The following is a 20,837-nucleotide window of genomic DNA, read 5'->3' on the forward strand; positions in this document are numbered from 1 at the left end:
GACTACACTATGTTATCTTGACCAAAATCAGTGATTCATGGTTAATAGCACGTTTGCAATTCGCTACACAGAAACTCTTACATAAAAGAGCAATTCTCAAATCTTAATTAAAAGAGCGTTCCTAGGGTAGTGGCTTGAGCATTTGCTGTGTGTGTTAGGGGTCCGCAATTCGATTCTCTCCGAGGATTTTCAGAAAAAAATTATAGTTTAGAATGTTAATATTTCTGATGTATAATAAAATGAAAAATTGTCTATTTCTCTTGTTCTTACAAGTTAGAGTTGAAACTTCTTCTTTCACAGGGAAAACTAATTACATGACGTCACAATCTCGATTCCTACTGTCTGACAACTTCCCTTGTTCTAGAAACAATTCGTGAGTAAAAATGGGTCATTCTTCAGACCTATGAGTCATAAAATTGCCTGAATTGTTACTAACTGTTCTTCTACTCATATTATAAGCAATAATAATGTATTCCTTCTCCATTTTCAACACGTTTCATATATTTGTTCAAGAAAATTTATAAATAGTAACTATTTCAGTTGTATATTTTGATGGTATTTCAATATAACGCATCCATAATCCAACGTCTTTTACCCAAATAAAGGGTGTTACTTAGAAAGAGTATCGAGATGAAGACAAATCCTACTTAGCTTCTTCTTTTAAGGCATCCGAAGTTTCGAATTTCATATTGTCAAGTAGCTGACACCTTTTTCCTCTCTTATAAACTCTCTTGAAGTATCTCTTATAACTCAATACCTCCTTATAGAGGGATAAAAGAATTTATTTTCATTTTCGTAATTTGAGTATGCTTATTTGCATTGCAGTAGGACGTAATATTGAGGTATCAAATATTCAGTCATAATAATAATAATAATAATATAGATAAGAAATTCCATACAAGGACACATATTATTAAAGCCTGTAAAATCGCCGGTAGCGTTAGCCAAAATTTACAAAATACTCGGGATTGGGAGAAGTGTCAGGACCTTTAGGACATACCCTCTCCATACGTCCCTACAACTAGCCAAATGTGATAACGGAAAGTTTCGAGACAAATTTCGTGTAGAAAGTAGGGATTCTGAATTCACAAGAGCCGTAAGAAAATTTATTTTAAGTAATGGTTATGCCGGATAAGCTACAGAAGAAGTCGATGATGAGAATGAAAGAAATAATCGAAAAAGAAAGTGGAAGGAAGCGGAACACGGAGAAAACCTATACACACGGTGTTTGTTTAGCACAATACTTACGAAACGGGAGTGGGTTGAAACAGGTTGAACCATTAAATTTACAACATTTCAGTAATAATGGTAATAATAATAATAATAATAATAATAATGATAATGGTATTAAAAGTTTTAAAGTTGCACAGAAATTTGGCAAAACTTATTTAAACGTAGGGGTTTCGGAGAAGGGATTCCGTACCTTCCTGAGACATTTCTGCAGCTACTCAAATTTAATCGAAAGCTTTACGCTAAAGTTTCCTGTAGAAAATATTGTATTGCACGATTTCTGTAAAATAACTGTAATAAATCAAATGAATATTATTGAACACTAAGGGTTATAATAAACTAACTTGTGGAGTTTGCAGATATAACTATACAAGCTTTGCTAATATATATACCATAATACAAAGTAAGAAAATAATATATAAAATTCAGTCTAGAGAGCAATTGTTACCTAAAGAGTGGCATATACCCTTTCGAGAATCGGGATGAGACGAGCAATGTTTACGATACTTTTCATCTCGTTTCGTTTCTCATCTCTAAAGCGTGACGATATTGAGTTAACCTTGTCCTCTGTCCCATCTCGAATTAAAATGTTAAGCCTCATCCCAATTTTGTTCGGTTTGTTTTAGAATGGAGATGAGAAATTCGTCTTTTCATGGGCAACATTACAGAAAACCGAAATATTTTTTTTCTAATATCACGTTTCTGCTTGTTATGGTATGACCTGTGCGATAATAAGTTTTTGTTTTTTAAATATTTCACGAGATAATTATTATTATAAGTAGTATTATTCCTGAAAATTTGATAGTTCAAGTATTGAATCAAACGAGTATTCAAATACTTGAATGTAATAAAAGTCCATCTGCCGATCAATCGCAATCAAAATTCCTAAAGTAGAGAAAAAAAGTTGCTCGACGTATATTCGGTGGAAGAATCTCCAGTTTACTGGTCAAGCGTCTGGACCACTGAACCACGATCACTACGCTGTAAACGATTCATCTTTAGTCTGGTTACGTTAAGTTTCTCTGCCTCAGCTTGGAAAGTTGTATGTTACTTTTTCTTTTTTTTCAAAACGACTTTCGTGTTCCACTTATGATGATATAAGTGAATAATCTTCGGTAGAGTTTATATTAATAAGTTCAGTTGTTCTTAAAACTTTGGTTCGCAAATTTGTTTTTTCTCCACACGAAGCTTCAGATATGACAGATTTACTTCTCATACCCTCCATTTGTTTCAAAGCAGTCACCATTAAATGGTCAATGACTTATGACCGCCACGATAAAAATGATTGTTCAATTTGATATATTGAAAAAGCTACAGGCTCTTATTTTGAAAGTAGAAAGATATGGAGACTTCTCAGTGGTACTCGAGTTAATATATCTACAATATTTCATGTAATAAAACAAATTAAGCGTAATTTTATCATTAAATATAGCCAATGATGCAATTTTTTTGTTGCTACTTAATCATTAGAAAAATCACATTTCTTTGTTTGTTGAATATGTTACAGGGCCGATAACGTATATGCTTCCCACGGAGAAGAGAATACGTTTATTATATTAAAGAAAGCCATTTCTCATTCAGATCAGGAATCTCATACTTCGATGCAGTTTGGCAAAGGATTTCATCGATCGCGTTTGTCAAGACATATGCTGACGCAGGAAAGTGGAAAGCGTCATATGTACCAAGACACTGTTGAATGCTTTAGTCAAAGCTCAAATATGTCAAGCGGTAAGTTAGTGCATACAAGTGAGAAATCCCACATCTGCGGAGTATGTGAAAAGCAATTTCGTGTATATTCAAGTTTGGCTAGGCACATGTTAATCCATACAGGAGAAAAACATCACACTTGCCAAGAGTGTGGTAAAGCATTTAATCAACGTTCAAATTTGGCTACACACATGTTAATCCACACAGGAGAAAAGCATCACATTTGCCAAGTGTGCAGCAAATCATTTAAACGACGTTCGGATTTGGCTAGACACATGTTAATCCACACAGGAGAAAAGCATCACACATGCCGAGAGTGTGGTATGGCATTTATTCAACGTCCACATTTGGCCACACATATGTTAATCCACACTGGAAAAAAACCTCACACGTGCCATGAGTGTGGTAAGGCATTTAATCAACGTTCAATCTTGGCTACACACATGTTAATCCACACAGGAGAAAAACATTACACATGTCAAGAGTGTGGAAAGGCATTTAAACATCGTTCAAGTTTGGTTAAACACATGTTAATCCACACAGGAGAAAAGCATCACACTTGCCAAGTGTGCGGAAAATCATTTAATCAAAGTTCAAGTTTGTCTACACACATGTTAATACACACAGGAGAAAAGCATCACACATGCCAAGAGTGCGGAAAGTCATTTAATCGACGTTCACATTTGGTTACGCACAGTTTAACCCACACAGGAGAAAGGGATCACACATGCCGAGAGTGTGGTAGGGCATTTAATCAACGTTCAAGTTTGACTAGACACATGTTAATCCACACAGGAGAAAAGCATCAAACATGCCAAGTGTGCGGTAAGTCATTTAATCGACGTTCATATTTGGTTACGCACATGTTAATCCACACAGGAGAAAAATTTCACACTTGCCAAGTGTGCGGAAAATCATTTAATCGACGTTCAGATTTGACTAGACACATGTTAATCCACACAGGAGAAAAGTATCACACATGCCAAGAGTGAGGTAAGTCATTTAATCGACGTTCACATTTGGTTACACACATGTTAATCCACACTGGAGAAAAAATCAAACTTGCCAAGTGAGCGGAAAATCATTTAAACTACTTTCAGATTTGACTAGACACATGTTAATCCACACAGGAGAAAAGTATCACACATGCCAAGAGCGCGGTAAGTCATTTAATCGACGTTCACATTTGGTTACGCACAGTTTAATCCACACAGGTGAAAGAACACACTTGCCAAGAGTGTGGCAAGGCATTTAGTCAACGTTCACATTTGGCTACACACATGGCAATCCACACTGGAGAAAAGTATCACACGAGAAAGGACACTGGAATGGAATTTACTCAACGTTCATACGTTTTGACGCACAGGAAGAAAACGTGATACGCGAAAAATGTGGAAAAATATAGAGTCTACGCTCAAACTTAGAAGACATTTCAATAGCAAAGTAAAAAACCACAGAGATGCAAAGAGCGTAGATTGCATTTAGACAAGGTTCACACATAGTAAATCATGTACATTCACAGAGGACAATAACCACACGTAACGAGAGTGTAGAAAAATATTTACAGGCAGTTCTCATTTGGCAAATGGAAATATTAAAACATTTCAATAACCAAACATGCAAATAGTGTTGAATAAGATATAGTTTGGTATCAGGTTTGGCAAAACATGTAACTATACATAGGATATAGAAAGATTTGACACACTCACAAGATGTTAAGTTCTGAAAAAAATGATAAGTTCACGACAAATATTCTACGAGATAGGTTTACAATAATATTAAAGGAAACATTAAGTCCTTCAAATAACACCTCCATTTTGTGACGGAATGTGTTTTGGAAGACATGTTTTAAGTTCGTAATTTCGCAGATATTACTGGAAATTGGTGCCGCATCTACTCTACGAGCTACAGTTCTGCCTTGCCGTCACAGGGATTGTAGTATAGTGAAAAATGGCTGACGCCAAGGAAGGTTCGAATGACGATTCCTCAAGTAAATGTTTATTTGAAAATAATGACTCCAAATATACCCCTTCTTCAGTCTACAGATGTGTAATGGAGATAACGGTAACAAGTTTAAGCGACATTGATAATCAAGGTGCACTTTCCGCATCAGCTACAAGTGTGGATCCAGCGGAACAAACATATTCCATGTCTATTCCAACACTAGGGCCATCTGGATCATCTGCGATTCGGCTGCATCTTGTTGGTTGATACCTGGTTGCGTAAACCCGTTTTTACCACATATATTTATATTGCCCAAGACATTTTTTCATGCTGATTGACGGAAACTATGGCAAATTGAAGAAAAGAAGGGATCAAAAAATCAAATCGTCCTCTCTTCCACATGGGATAAATTGATCAGACAAGTTTAGGCAGTTTAGTAAACCACACACGACGAGTTTAGAAAAGTATTTTGTGTATTTTTAAGTTTCGCAGGGCATTTTAATACACAGTAGAAAATCTCTCACACATGAATACACACAGTTAAAAAGAAGATTTATATGGAGCTCACATTTTGCAATGCATATGTTAAAACACGCAGGAGAAAACATATTAAAAACTAAAGCGTTCTAACTGTGTACAAATGACTGAATAAGTTTATATTTTGCAATAGATATATTAATACACATGGGGAGGAAATGCTCGTGTCAAGACTATGAAGATTGCTATAGTAGAAGTTCAGTTTTGGGGAAACATGCTATTTCATACAGGTAAAAGATGGCTATGCTTAATTGTGAAAACTGTTTACATGAAGTCCATATTTTGTTAGTGATAATATATAGGAAGATATGTGAAACGATTTACTGAAAAATAAATTTTGTATATAAAATGGTATAGTCAAGTTACACACGTGATAAATATACAAATGCGAAACATCTTAGTTGTAAAAAGTTTGCGATAAAATTCATTAAATATCACGTTCTTTAACCTTCATCCGCTCACGTACTGCCAATTCACGTTTCCACTCGCGACGACGTCAATTCAGCCGCCATCGATTAATCACATATTTTAGCATTGTGCATGATGCAAAGTGTATGTTTTGGAGCATTTAGGTTTAGTAAATTAAAACAAATCATTGTTGACCAAAAGTATTATTAAATTAAATTACAACACTGTATGAGTGAACGCACTGAACAAAACACAAAAGACAAGAATCTAACCTAATCAACATCCATGTCACTGAGCTAGCTCTGATAATGTTGATATTTATTGCAGGGAGCAGTGATCAGTGAGTGCTTTTTGCATATGTTTTTCCACAATATGTAGATGCCAGGCGAGTTCAAAATAAATCAACCTCCATGTCACTGCCCTCTTTCTGAGATTGCTGGCATGTATTGCAAGTAGTAGTAATTGTTAACTGCCTTCTGAACACGTTTTTTCCACAATCATTACATTCAAGGCGATTTGTGTTTTGTCTTGACCAGGAGATGTAGCAGGTATCTCTTCGGATATGTTAGACTTGTTCATCATCGGTATTTTGCTTTCTATATTTGCCAAGGACAGCTGCAATTTTTTTTTTTTTTTCAAAGTTGAGATTTCAGAACGAGCTTTCAGGTTTTCATTTATTAGTTCTAATGCTAACTGATACAGATGTGGTCTTCTTGTATTATTTTTGATGTTAGGGATGCTAAAAATGAAACAGCGACTGAAACCTAATGAAAGATTTACTTACATTGTATGTAAATGTGAACCAAAAAAAAAAAAAATCACGTTTTGGCTACCTCTGATAGAAGATGGGCCATCCAACCTCCAATACCAACTTTGACATTGTACTAAACCGGAAGTAATGTTTTCGATAATTTTCTCGTAGAGGATTCATATGTTTGAGGGTAGCGAGATATTGCTTCAGCATGAGACATAACTTTCTAATCCAGATTTATAAATGGGAGAGAAACGGGCTGTTTTCCAAGAACAGGGAAAACAGGTTTCCCTGACGGATCTATGAAAAATGAGCGAAAGCGGAAAAGAAATAATAGATGACGTCGAACGCAGAAAGGTTTTGCTTATGCTGTCCTGGCCAGAGGCTCTCAGGCCGGAGAGAAAATAAAAGTGCAGAAGTGATAGAAAAATTAGATAAAATGGACGAGCAAACGGATTGAACAGCGAAGTACGTTGATTATGCAGTTTAGAATTTATTACAAAATAACTCATTAAAATTTTCTGTTTTTCCCTCAACTTCTGCACCTGATGCATCATTGTACCTTACTACAAGTATGCTAGAAGTTTTAGACCTAAGACCAAAATCGTTTAGTGTTGTTGATGCTGGTGTCTGATTTTTTTTAAAAAAATATATAGTTTAGGTATTCGCTGCATCTCAATAGCTTTTTCCTATATCAGAAATTCTTTTAAGAATATGTGTTCCTTTTTGAAATGGCACGCCACAATTCCCAAAGCTTTATCTTATTTCGGAATGTGTGGCAACTCTGTTCGGCGTGCCTTGTTGGAAATTTCATTGTTTTTACTTTTTTGAACCGTACAAAATATGTATTATTGTTGCATTAAAAACATCGGAGAAATAACCCACTGTCTCGTCTATTGTTCCATCTAGTAAAAGTGTCCACTGTAAAACCTGTAGTTTTTTTTACAAACTTCATCAAAGGGGCCTTCCTTCTGTCAGGCACAAACTTTCTTTTTGTGTTGGATTGCTGGCTTCTGGGTTCGGGAGTAATATATGGAACAGGGAACTCGCGGTCTGGGAGAAGCAACACTTTATATGAGATGACACATTCTGTTGGAAAAATAGAGATGACATAACCTAAGCTGTTATTTTTACGCGCGTTATGAATATTGTACTATCCCAAATCGAGTCCTTGAATAGACTTGTCGACAAAGGGTCTGATGTTATCCCATGTTTACTGTCGATCCATATCTAAGCCTAAGTTATATTCACCAAAATGAGCAACTTTGTCACCTTCTAATGGCAACTGGAAGTGATTCGTTGCATGTTTAAAGTAAGTTTTGAGGACTGTTTCTATATGGTCTGCAGAAACACCCGACGAAATTTCTGTTTTTGGACATACTTACCTTATCTCAAATAATTTCACACTCACGTACAAGATGATTCTGTGCTCTGCTGCCCCATTATTTTAATACTACGAACACTCCGCCCCTATTATCTTGCGGTCGTTTATCTATGTAGACAATTGGTTGAGAAACGGCATTCCACTGTTCATTACCGATTCTTTCAATCACGTTTCACTCACCACTAAACAGCCATATTCCGGCAACAAACTAATATTCATAGCAGAGTCCGTAAAATTGTTTTCAATGTTTTGTGTATTTTGGTAGTATACCTTAAATGTGGTTTTCTGTTTCCTGCACTTTTGATCTGCATTCTTCTGTACATCAGCACATTAAACAGACAATATGGAGGACTTCTCTAGCGTGGGATCACGTTGTCCAATCACTCTCACTCTTTTCTTGCCATCTGTGTTGAACATTGTAAATTATATTAATTAAGTGTTATGTAGCAATAAGAGATAACGGTATTTCACTGCATTTCCACCTGGAGATACTGTCAAACGCAGACCCTAGCCGTATGCTTACTACTGGATTCACAATGGAAATGATAAGCACAGAGAAACTACAAATATTTTTCCCGAAACAGGAGCACGAACTTTAACTTTTCTACGGTTTGATGTCATCTTTTTGAACTTTGTTCATAGACGATCCTAAGTACTTTGAAAGTTTTCTTAGTGCCACGGTGTGGAGCGGCATCATCCAAAATCTATCAAAAATTTTGATCCTCTAACCATAAGTTTTCCACATAGGTTTCCTTGTCCGATTACCTAGTCCCACTCTGGAGCTATACCAACACATAACTTTCCCCATATTACAGTTATATATCGAAAAACTAAATTTCACCTATATCAACAAACTCTTCAAAACTCAGCATCCTTTATTCATGCAGTATCTTGTGTCTCACTTTAGACCCCACACCAAATCGCTATCAGCGTACCCCTTACCCCTAATGTTTACACTCTGTCAGTACACTTTGCCCGCGTGAGATTCACCGTTCTTAACCCTATAGTGGTAATGTGAAAAAAGTTCATGAATGGTAACATTTTGCCTCCTGGACCCAAAAACAGCTTTGCCTGATAAGATGTGAACTAGGATTTAAATTTTTATTATATTCACAATATTAAATACAAACACTAACGGTGGACACAATTTTAGTGAAACTATACATTCATTTCATTGAAGCAATATTTTCCTTGTAATAACAAGCTCGATTACTATGTGACTATTTTTTGCCTAAATACCGGCAGTCAAAATAAAATATTTTTAACTAGAAAGAAGTAAACCAGTAATTCTCCTAATAGCGGTGTATTACATATATTGAAATTTACGTTTCAATTCTGCAGCAGTCTCCACACATTTTTTTTTTTTTTTTTTTTGTGACTTAGGTAAATCCACTTACAGCAATTCTGGCAAAATTATCTGCTCTTACTGTGTTTACACATGTAACATCGTCCTCGTTTTCTTAGTTGAAGAGGTACAGGAGAATATTCTTCTAGAATCAATCCAGAAAAGCTTGCCTCCGATTTTCGAAGCTCTGTGGGATTTCATTTATTCAGTGCTCTCTCTTTCAATCACACTTTTTCCAGTTCCTTTAGGTATTTTCGCCCTTAGAATTTATTCGCTCTTTTCGCTGAGTATATAACATTACCATTCATCGCTTCTACATTTAAGAAGTGATCAAAAACGCCATTGGGCATCATCTAGTGTTTCAGTCTTCGTCATATTAAGTACGTATCGGGTCTACTGTGTCCACCCCAACTTTAGTTTCATTGCAAAGTGTGACGATCTTTGACTTCCTCTATCTCCGGCACTCTCATCTAATTTGTTGTAATTATGCATACTTGAAATCAGCACTACACACCGATTTTTCTTAGGTACGTAGCAGACAATGGTGCAGTTCTAATGAAAACCAAACACACTCCTGTATTCTTTTCTCTTTTTGGCATTCACAAATGCGGGGAACAACTCTTCCTTGTTTTTACGATTTGCCCCTATATTTGTTAATTTATTGTCCCATTCCATTGATTTAACCAAATTGCAGCTTGTAAACCGATTATTGTCAAAGGTCATGTTGCGAGATGAACCATAAATCTGTTAACACAATCTCTTCACTACTTCCTCAGGTTTGTTATCTATCTGGAACGGACCTTCTGGTTGTGTCCCCACATACACTTCCATATTTGTTGTGTAGTATAATGTTTCCCAAACAAGACTCCCATATTTTATTCCCATATTTTGCAGATCTTTTGGGCATATACATACGAAATCTACATCTTCCCCGGAACCAGAAAAGTGTCTCATCCAAAATTACTAACATACCAATTAAGAAAACTGTTATTGCAGTTCTTCACAAATAATTAAAAAAAAGTCACGAATTGAGGCTAATCTGGGGCTGAAGATTAAATCTGATTATTTTATTCATTAGCATCTTCCACTCTTTCATCCATCATATCCTGTACAGTAATCACTTTTTACTCAGTTTGGCTTCCCCAGTTCCCATAATCACACAGAGATGACCCTACACAGAAGACACATTCATTTGTCAGATTAAAATACCCATGAGTTATCTGGTGCTTCCCACCTCCCATCATTCTCCATCCTCGCTATCACTTTACAAATTTTTCATTTTCTCTATTTGTATTGTATTTATATTGAATCAATCTGTTTATATTAAGTTGTGTGCTATATCTGTTTACTTCCTTCATAATGCTAAGCATCAAAGTTCCTTACGCCCAATTTTTTGTTTTTCTTTTTGATTTTTTGTTAGATGTTATACCGTATAATTGTAAAATTTCGATAGAACACAGACCACCACTTACACTTTGCACGTAAATTCCTTTACAGCAACTCACGTTACAGAGGGGTAACCTTCTCATAAGTTACTAGCCATTTTGACTGGCCGGAAAAAGTAGTGCATTCGCAAACTTTCCAAGCTGGATTACATGTAGTGAGGCCTAGTTGCCAAGTCTAGGCTGTGTTTATTGCACTCGTGTTGGTGCACGGTGGTGCTGACACATTAACAGGCGACAGGTTGCTTGAAATTGAGAGCTTTCAAGAGCGGAAGCTAGCTGGAGTATACAAGTAGTATAATTTTTTATCATCATTATGACCATTTTCATTCTTACACTGATCTCATAGTTTTGGATATTGCTTCAGTTCGGTTATTTTATCCCATATGATAATTGACGATGAACAGTTTTTTACGCATCCTTTGAAGATAAACGAGAAGCGGAGAAATCGACGAGACAGAGCATACACTGAACCAATTTCTCAGAGTTCTCATTCTCCAATCAGTGGCAACCACCAAGCATCATCAACGAGTTCACCACCATTTAAGAAGCATACAAATCGGCTTATCGTTCTCTGCACCATGTCCACAGCTTCCTACTGCAAAACTACAACCCAAAGTACTTGATTTCAAAGCGTTTACTTCTGTAACTTCTTCAGTATCTGCAACGCAAGATATTTCGCAAATGGTAGAGAAAAAAAATGATTTCATCATTAAATCACACTCGGCTAACTTCGCAAAATAATTCGTGACAAACCAGTTTTGAAATTTTCACAAAAACTGCAACTTTCACTTCTCTCAACAACATCCACTAGCAACCTCAGCCACATACCATGTCAATAGTATTACGAGGAGTTCCTCCATCTATAACACATGACGATATATAAGCTGAACTACCTGAAGTGAGATGCAGCTTTAAAAATGCATCCTAAGCACATCACAGGATACTATCAGCAACCTTTTGCATAAACAAATCTTCGTTTTTAAGAGACGCCGATTTGAACTATCCTGCTCATTACGACCACTTCCTCTCCGAGGTAAACGCTGTCAAGAATACAAAGAACATAATACTAACAACTGCATCCTATGAACCTGCAGGCCCGTTGCCAGCCCAAAAATATAGAGGGGGCTCGGTAGAAGTTAGGGGGGGCGAGCCAACCATATTATATTTCATCAAATAGTAACATCAGCAATTCATCATCTTTGCTCTTGAATGTTTAAGTATTTTGCTTCTAGTTAATTCTATTATCCCCTCTACACACACACATTAAATTAACATTATGTAATCTACATTTAAAAAACGTCAATTTTATTGAATTGGTATTGCAAACTACACGAATTAAAATTAAAATGTAAATATTTTAATAGTCCCACATATAATACTAATATTAAGGTCAAGAAAGAGATATAAATAAGGAAATTCAACTTTACTTAGGCTCTCGATTAGGACTAATTTGCGAAGTTGACCTTCCATTTTTATCAAAATTTTGAAAATTTACTTAGAAGAAATTGATAATTTGATTGCTTGTGTCCTTGATAACATGTTAGTGAAGCGTAACTTATGTGTAATACCTTTTGATAAGCGGTTATAAAGACGGGACTAATTTGCAAGTAGAGAGAACTACTTGTCTCTAGGTTCAGAACGGTTGGATTGTGGATAATTTGCGAGCAAATATGACTGCAAGTGTACAGGGTCTTTGCGCTGGATGTGAATTGACAGTACTAACATGATGTTATCCGGGCAAGCGGGGCCTCCCAGGACCAGTAGCTTCATATATTTCTTTGAATTTCTCAATATTCCTAAATATTTCGATGACATATAATTCTGAATTCTTCTATATTTAGTCGAAGTTAAAGTCATGAACATATCGAGTTGGTAAGGCTGATAGAGTTGGTAAGACCCAGTCGCCCGTCTACGTTACAAAACTATCTTGCCCGGACAAGGGTTAATCTTTTGAATATTCATGGCTTAATGAATGAAAGAACAAAGAACACCAACAATCGTTCACGATTTTCTTTTTGAGATAGGAAAGCTGTGCAAACCTAAGTACGTACTAAGGTAAGTGCGAAGAAGACATAACCTAACCTTAGTAACCTAGTAGTGCGTTATCCCACCTTGCTTCGGCTTCTCGCTTCGCTCGTTCTTCCCTCTCAACTCCGCGCTCCCCATTAACTACATACAACCGTATTCCGCGCATTTTATATAAATGAACCACCTGCACACTATAGGCATACTAAGAATACACACACCAAAACAGCTTTAAAAAATACTATAACGTTATTCAAAGCTACACTGAGAAAAAATGTATGCGGCATACGTAATATCGTAGATTACATTTGAAAATTCTGTAGTTTTTGCACAACGTCCAGCAAGCGTATAACCGAAAACGCATGTTTTATAATACTTTCTGTATAAGTGCTCCATCCATACATACTTTCCGTATGAAACAATAAAGGTGGTCAGGATCGCACATACAAATTAACGTATCTAATATATAGCTGACGAAGATAACATATATATGTGTATGTACTGTTAGAAATCAAACATCCTGCAACCTAAGGGCAGTGCCTATGTAGCATACGGAAAACGTATGATCCGTTCTGATGTTTGCAGTACATGCGCTTTCATCTATCTTGACTCGAAACAATTATTTAACTTCATAGTGATAATATACCTAGGTATTTGACTATGATTTTTATATCTATTTCTCAACATTATCCTGTACTTACCTCATATACTCGGGGCGCGGTGGCTCAGTGGTAGAGCGTTCAGCTCTGGTGCTTGGGGTCCCGGGTTCGATCCCAGCCCCCGCCAAGTGAACTTTGTGGTGGACAAACATCGTGCTCATGGGTTTTCTCGGGGTTCTCCCGTTTCCTCCCACTTTCTTCATTCCACCATTTCACTCATCTTTCATCATCACCGTCTCCTTTAGCCTAACCGGCATAACCGTGGGACGTAAAACTTAAAGATTTCATTCTTTTACCTCATATACTCATATTTGATCAACTATTACACGAGGAACAATTTAACATATCAGTAAAACGCATCTCACTCCCAAACTTAGTTGCAAATTTACCTGCTATCAACTCATTCGAAACGAAAAGAAGCTTCCGGGTTGACGCACCACAAGCGGCGTTGCATAGTATTTTATCCTTACCCATTGTATAGTATTGACTCTCCATGTAATATTCCAGAATATCTAATCATAACTATTTACTACAAATCTTTATGTGTCACAATGACAGTCATCTATGTTCGACCAGGTCGTTCTATTCCTCTCTCATTCCAATATATTTCTAATAATTTCCGACATTACCTGATATCTTCCAATATTAACATCCATAGCCGCTCAGACCGAGAGAAACACCTCTTAACAATTTTATTACTGCCTCCACCACAGGCTTCACTCATCCATTACCACAACCAATCCGTTCCTGATATAACACTACTCCTGACATAGTAATCACTTCATTTCTCGCCCACAGTATTTTCATCAACCTCCTAGATCTCCTGGATAGTGAACATTTGCCCACTACACTCACTAGACGTTTACACTACTTCCTCCTCTGTCTCACAACCCTCTCTTCTCATACTTCGCTACTAAACTTATTAAAATCCTAAGCTGTCAGCGACATATCCCTCTTTTACTGAAAATGAATTTAATCGACTCCAATCTCTACCACCAAACATTCAACTCGCAACCGAGCAATTCATCCCTCAAACCGCATATATATCACTTCATCATTCTAAAATCCCTCCGCGGTACTTTCGTCTAGCTAAACACTCACCTCAAATCTATACAGAATATATTTGCCCTGGCAACCGCGAAGCTCTTCAGAATCATAGAGCCCTCCACAGAACAGTGCGTAATTATCTTAAAGTATACAAAGTACGACAGTGGATTAAAACCTGAAACACAATTTCTGCCATATCACACCCTTCGCAATATTAGATGCGTTTCAACGCATTAGCTGGTAAAATTATCCAAACCTCTTATCCTCTCTTACACCACGATCACGCATTGCATAGTGAGCAAGAAAAAGCTAAAACCTTTGCTTCCTAATTATAGGAGATTTTGACACCCCTATCATTCACTTAGCATTCTTTTTATCTTCCTGTAGACCATTTCAAATTCAATTCACCACATATTCATCTTCAACCCAACATGGCGCACAAAATATATACTCACAAAGCACTGACTGCCTCCATTTCTACCCCGCAAATCACTAAAGTCATCTATCATAAACCTTATAATGCCCCTGGAATCAAAAACGTGTATCGACATGCAAAACAATCCAACAATACTGCACAATTTTCTTGGTCATATTTATTCCACGGAAAAACTATGTACCAGCTCATTAGAAATCATCCACATTTCTCTTGTTCCTTAAAATCAAGAACACCGTACCATACAGCTCAACAGAATCTTCACCAAAATCCTAGGAAAAAATTTCGTCAAATGACTTCATGCTCATCTTTCTCATTACCATTTTTACTACACCATCAAGCAGGCTCCCGCCCACAAATTAGCATCAATGATCAGCTTCTGCGTCTCCTCAACTGCAACCGTAAGCAGTATACTACCACCAAGCCATCCTGTCTGGTACTCTTTGATTTAGAGAAGGCATTTAATGAGTTGTAGCGTTAGGGTTTGCTTTCAAAACCGCTAGTTTCGCCTTTTTATCGCATATATCCGTTTCATTTACAATTTCTTGTTTGGCCACCGTACTTACGAATACATTAATCAACAGTTATATCAAACTATATTTATGCACTCAGGCGTATCTATGGCTCTTTACTATCACCCTTATTATATCTACTTTATGTTGTTGACTTGCCTCTTCCCCCACAAAATGTTCAGTTATTTCCATAAGCTTATGATACAGCTTTTCTTGCAATTTGCCGTATTATACACTAAGTAAACAATGCCTTACAGCCAACAATACACACCTTTGTTCTGTGGTGCAATAAACGGCTACTGAAATCCAATGCTGCTAAAACCCAAACTACAGTCTTTCTGCCTCCTATGAAACGCTCCACATTTCACAGTAATTCCAGTTACTTCCATCACTGTTAACGATAACCATCTTAGAATCTCCAAAACCGTTAATACTTAAGACTCACCACAGATAGATACCTCAGATTGAAGACTTATGTCCAGGACATCAACACAAAGGCATACAATCGACTCTATTAAAACGAATTAGTGGCATAACCTGGAGTATTTCTGCAAAGCTACTCTTAAACACTTATATAGTCTTCCTTCGACCTGTGCTTAGTTACGGCCATACCGTTAGGACTGGGCAGCTACCCCCTTTGATCAAAAACGTAAGGTTCTCGAACATCACACACTCAGAATTCCATACCACATCAAACTCCCGAGCTCTGCTCCAAAGCTCTATGCTCGCGTTACTTTTCCGTACATTTGATTCCATGTAGAAGAACTTTGCCGCAAAAACTTCCGGACCGCTCAATCCTCATCATCCACTCATCTTCGATTCCATCGACGCCCATATCTATTTTTATATCGTTCACAGCATCAGTCATTCTATCTCTTCCTCCTCTTTTCAATGTATCATTATTCCTTACCACCGAATCATCAAGATCTTCCGCTCATCTGAAAGTTTCTTCTCTGTCACCCTGCACACAATATCATACATATTCTACACAATAATTCCTTTGTCACTAACAGAGCTCCCCATTCCGTTTGAATAATGCTTGAAGCAGTCCCCAAGAGAGAAGAATAGCCTATATCCGTCATAATACAATATCCTATTTGTCTCGTCCAAATGCACCTCATCTCGTAGATATTTCCCTCATCAACGCAATATAATGAAATGTAAATCCAAATACTTTAATCATGATGTATATAATTCATTGTACAATTTCCTTTCTCCAGTCATTATGATTACGATTGTAAAGACCGTAATGTCCTATTTGCTTACGTTATTTATAACATAAAGTTATTACTAAATGTTGAGAATCCCTTATACCATGTCTAACTCCTTTCTCAAAGTAACCTTGACTTCTCTTTCCCCCATGGAGGGCAAAAACCTCAAGCGGGTGGTTATCTAAAACACACATGCGCCATACCTTTACGTTAAAATTTCACTTATAATGTTATTTCTAAATGGTGTTTTATAAGTAACTTATGTCTTGAAGTAACGTAGAGTTCTTTGTTTTATACCTTTATCAAAAGACTGAAGTCGGTGTGAGACTGAAAGTAAACATTCGCCTAATATGTACCCCATTGGCATTTTCAGATAATGATTTTTTAAAATAAAATTCTGTATCAGGAGCAAACACAAACATAGAGGAAAAGTGTGAGGTTTGGGACAGTTGGAGATGTGGGACAGTGATATATCTTTATTGTGATTTGTGTTAGGCCATAGTGGTTGCTAGCAGATGTGGTGGCAACACTTGAAAAGCATTGCTACCAGGTTCTGAACGTGCACAAGTTTTTAGAAGTAAAGATAAATTTTCCTTCATCGCTGATAACTATCATGTGAGATTTATATTATAAAAATATTTGACAATACGAAGAGGTAGTAGAGGATTAATTATAAGAGTAGATCGTTAGATAGAGTAGATTGAAAGTATATTGAAACAGTTTTGTATGATTCTAATACCAGAGTTCGTGGTTTTATAGTGACAGTAGTAAAACTGGGTATACTGGGATGATTATGGCATGATGAAATGAGGGGAGCGCGGTGGCTCAGTAGTAGAGCGTTCACCTCTGGTGCTTGTGGTCCCGGGTTCGATCCCAGCCCCCGCCAAGTGAACTTTGTGGTGGACAAACACCGTGCTCGTGGGTTTTCTCGGGGTTCTCCCGTTTTCTCGCACTTTCTTCATTCACCATTTCACTCATCTCTCATAGTCACCGTCTCCTTTAGCCTAACCGGCATAATCGTTGGACGTAAAACTCAAAGATTTCATTTGCATGATGAATTGAGGAGAATTGGGACACTGTCCCACTCCTTTCTACTCACAAGGGTACCTTTATTATAATTCCTGCGTCCTGTTTGGCTAACGCTATATTTATTTAGTACTTTTTTACATCTGTGTTTCAGAAAAATGCCACGCAAGTGGAAGAAGATAAACCTAGACTACATACAAACAGCAAAAAGTGATATTCTGCAAGAATTAGAGATAGTAAGAGAGAAAGAGAAGAGTATACGAGAGTTAGCAAGAGAACACAACATATCGAAATCAGCCTTTGCTAGACATATTAAAAAGTACAAGGAGGACTCAAATAGAGATGCTGTAATATTTCAAGGAAATCTTTTTTGTGGGAAACTCTCCTTAGCGCAGGTAAGACGAACTATGGGCTTAGAACGAGGTAGGTACGAACTTTGGCTTACGCATATGCAAACGCCTTGAAGAAGAATATGCCGGAATCTTAAAGTGTGCACAAAAGTGCGGGATACGACTGGCTTAATGGTTTTATGGAGCATCCCCCTCAGTTATTACTGCGATCTCTGGAATCAAAAGTTTATCAAGAAGTACCAGCTTCAATAAACAGAACGTGAACGACTTTTTGAACAATTTGAAGTTAGCATATGAGAAATGTAAGTTGACTCTGAAGTTTACCTTTAACTGTGATAAAACTGGATTTAGTACTGTACACAGAATACCACGAGTGATAGCTTAACGAGGACAGAAACAAGTCGGCAGGTAACTTGAACGGAACGTGCTGAACAAGTGACAGTGCTATGTACCTTGAATGCAGTTAGAAATAGCATTTCTCCAGTTTTCTATATTCGAGAGTAGGGTACAAGAACTTCCTCCTGAAGAAAATACCACCTCAAAGCTTGATATTAGAGAGGATCACTGGATGGATGATTGCTGAGATATTTGGTGTTTGTTTAGAACACATTAACCAAATTTCAAAATATTCGAAAGAAAATCAAATCATATTGCTCCTCGATCACCACGAAATCCCCGTAAACATCTTACCAAAATGGCGTTATGAACATTTTCCCCCCGCATTGCAGTCACAAACTGCAACTAGTGGAAGTTTCGCTTATAGACCTCTAAAGACCCATTACAATCGGGTGTGCAATGACTGGCTGGCTAATAATCCAGGAAAAACTATTTCTCCTTATTTAAATAATGAGTTTATAGGACGGGTATACCCCTGTGCTATGACACAATAGAATATCATATCGGGATTTAAAAAGACTTTAATATACCCTTTCAACAGTGCAGTCTTTTACAGAAGACTAATTCCTGATATCTTTAGTAAATGACCGTCCAAATCCCTCGTTGAACAGAAACGCACCGTTTCACCAGCAAAAAATATAGACAAACTTACCAGGCAGAATGTTGCTGGCATATCTGAGGGTATGCACCATGAGTATAACATCCATGTTGCTGGCATATCTGAGGGTATAACATCCATCAGACATTCTGCCTCAAGGCTCCTTTACTACAGCTATCCAAGTTACTACATCTGTTATATTCTGCAGCAATATCTTCCACTGCGTTAGTAACCCCTCAGAAAATCCGTCCTTATCCGAAGGCTGCCTACCCTTCTTAAAAAAAAAACAATCGTGGGAAAAAGAGTAGTGGTCGAACAAGAATACTAACAGCAACTGCAGAAAAGATGAAACCAAAGAAGAAGGCTTTGCAAAGCAAAGGCGAAAGAGATGTTGGTATTAGAATTCATTTACAACAAGTAATAGGAAGATTTATACAGAGTCCTTAATCGAAGACAGTATTTTCTTTCGAGAACAGTGTGTTGATATATCCCTTAGTAGTTGGCCTACCAATGAACGAAATAGGATGGGAAAACACAAATGTCAAGGATGAAAACTGTAATATTATACTTCTTAAATTTTACGCCAAAAAGTGTGTAGTGTATAATGTAGAAATTGTCTAAAATGTTTAGAGCAGTGGATGCGAAGTAAAAGTTATGCGTTACAAAGTCGGATGTTCTAAATTTGTTTCTACTAAACAGCAAGATACTAGTTCGGTTGAGCTTCCAAATATAGTTCTGAAATTACCTTCTCCTGTCATGGGTAAGGTAACAGCACGTATGCAGTCTTTGTATTCGTTTTGACTTAACTTCTCTGCATATAACATCCATTAAACAGTAACCTCTAGAATAGCGATTGTTCTTGTCGTCTTGTAATTCAATTTATTTTCATATTCGCTGTAAACTGTTCCAGAAGAATTGAACTTCACTACGATAACGTGTGCATTGCTTTGTTGGCGTATTTTCTTTTCTTTTCAATTCTAATTTTCGGCTTTAGTTTTATTTTGGATTTAATGATAAAAAAGCGAAACTCTTGTCACACAGGAAAGTGGTAAGATGCCTGCTTACCTTTATTGGCAGAACTATTATTCTTATTCTCAAACTGATATATTTAGTAGGATGATAGCGTAGTACATAATGTTGTTTTATCACTTTCAGTATAGCAATATAATATATTGCATTTCTCGCCACTTTGTTTTATTTCTGAATATCATTTTATTCTGTCCCACTCCTCTCTAGGGTCGACAAGAATGAGACTATTTGGGTATTGCCTAAAATAATTCATTATTTTCAGAATACTTCAACTTAAAACGCAGTTAGTTTATATATAAAATAACTATAGTTTATTTATGTACTTAAATAAGTGTTACAAGAAATATCTCGCGAACTATACATCAAGAAAAATATTAGGAGTCAATGTACAATACAGAGGTGCCTAAGAAATGAGTCAAGCAGGAGGTTCTCCCATTTTGTGGGAAGGTAATGAACGTGAAATGTTCTAATGGGAACATAGGTCAAGTGATACCTCGTTCGAAAGAGCTTCGAAAATGTAACAATTTTTGTAGGAAACAATATTTGATATGGGTCACCGTTTTCAAGATGGCCCCCCCAAAATGGTCTCATGTCAGATAAAATTTCTAGTACTTTATAAGAGTATTGGGAGGTCGGAGCTAATATTCCTATTGGATCCGTATACGTTTTTGTTCGGGTAAGCCAATTTTATAATAGTATTGGGTTGGAATTCTGTGTATCCCAGATTGGGAAAGCCAGACATAAAGGTATGGGTTCGAACCTTAGACCTTTCAAATGAGAAAACCACTTGAAGATATTAT

At 36.9% G+C, this 20,837-nt stretch overlaps 1 protein-coding gene across 3 annotated transcripts in view; it reads left to right on the plus strand.

Moving 5' to 3' along the window:
• Window positions 1-20,451, plus strand: part of LOC145690920 (uncharacterized) — a 47,654-nt gene extending 27,203 nt beyond the window's left edge. Inside the window, exons 2-3 of one of the 3 annotated variants that reach the window (XM_081766364.1) lie at window positions 2,738-2,958; window positions 17,819-17,971. In XM_081766364.1, coding sequence (XP_081622490.1) covers window positions 2,738-2,958; window positions 17,819-17,847 — 250 coding nt within the window. In that variant the 3' untranslated portion in view covers window positions 17,848-17,971. Of the gene's footprint in view, window positions 1-2,737; window positions 7,442-17,818 lie in introns of those variants that run through there. The other 2 variants (XM_081766362.1, XM_081766361.1) reach the window with 2 other exon arrangements.
• The last annotated feature ends 386 nt before the right edge of the window (window positions 20,452-20,837 follow it).

The sequence above is a fragment of the Thermobia domestica genome, chromosome 7 (assembly GCF_964235325.1).
Source record: "Thermobia domestica chromosome 7, izTheDome1.hap1.1, whole genome shotgun sequence".
Taxonomy (NCBI): domain Eukaryota; kingdom Metazoa; phylum Arthropoda; class Insecta; order Zygentoma; family Lepismatidae; genus Thermobia; species Thermobia domestica.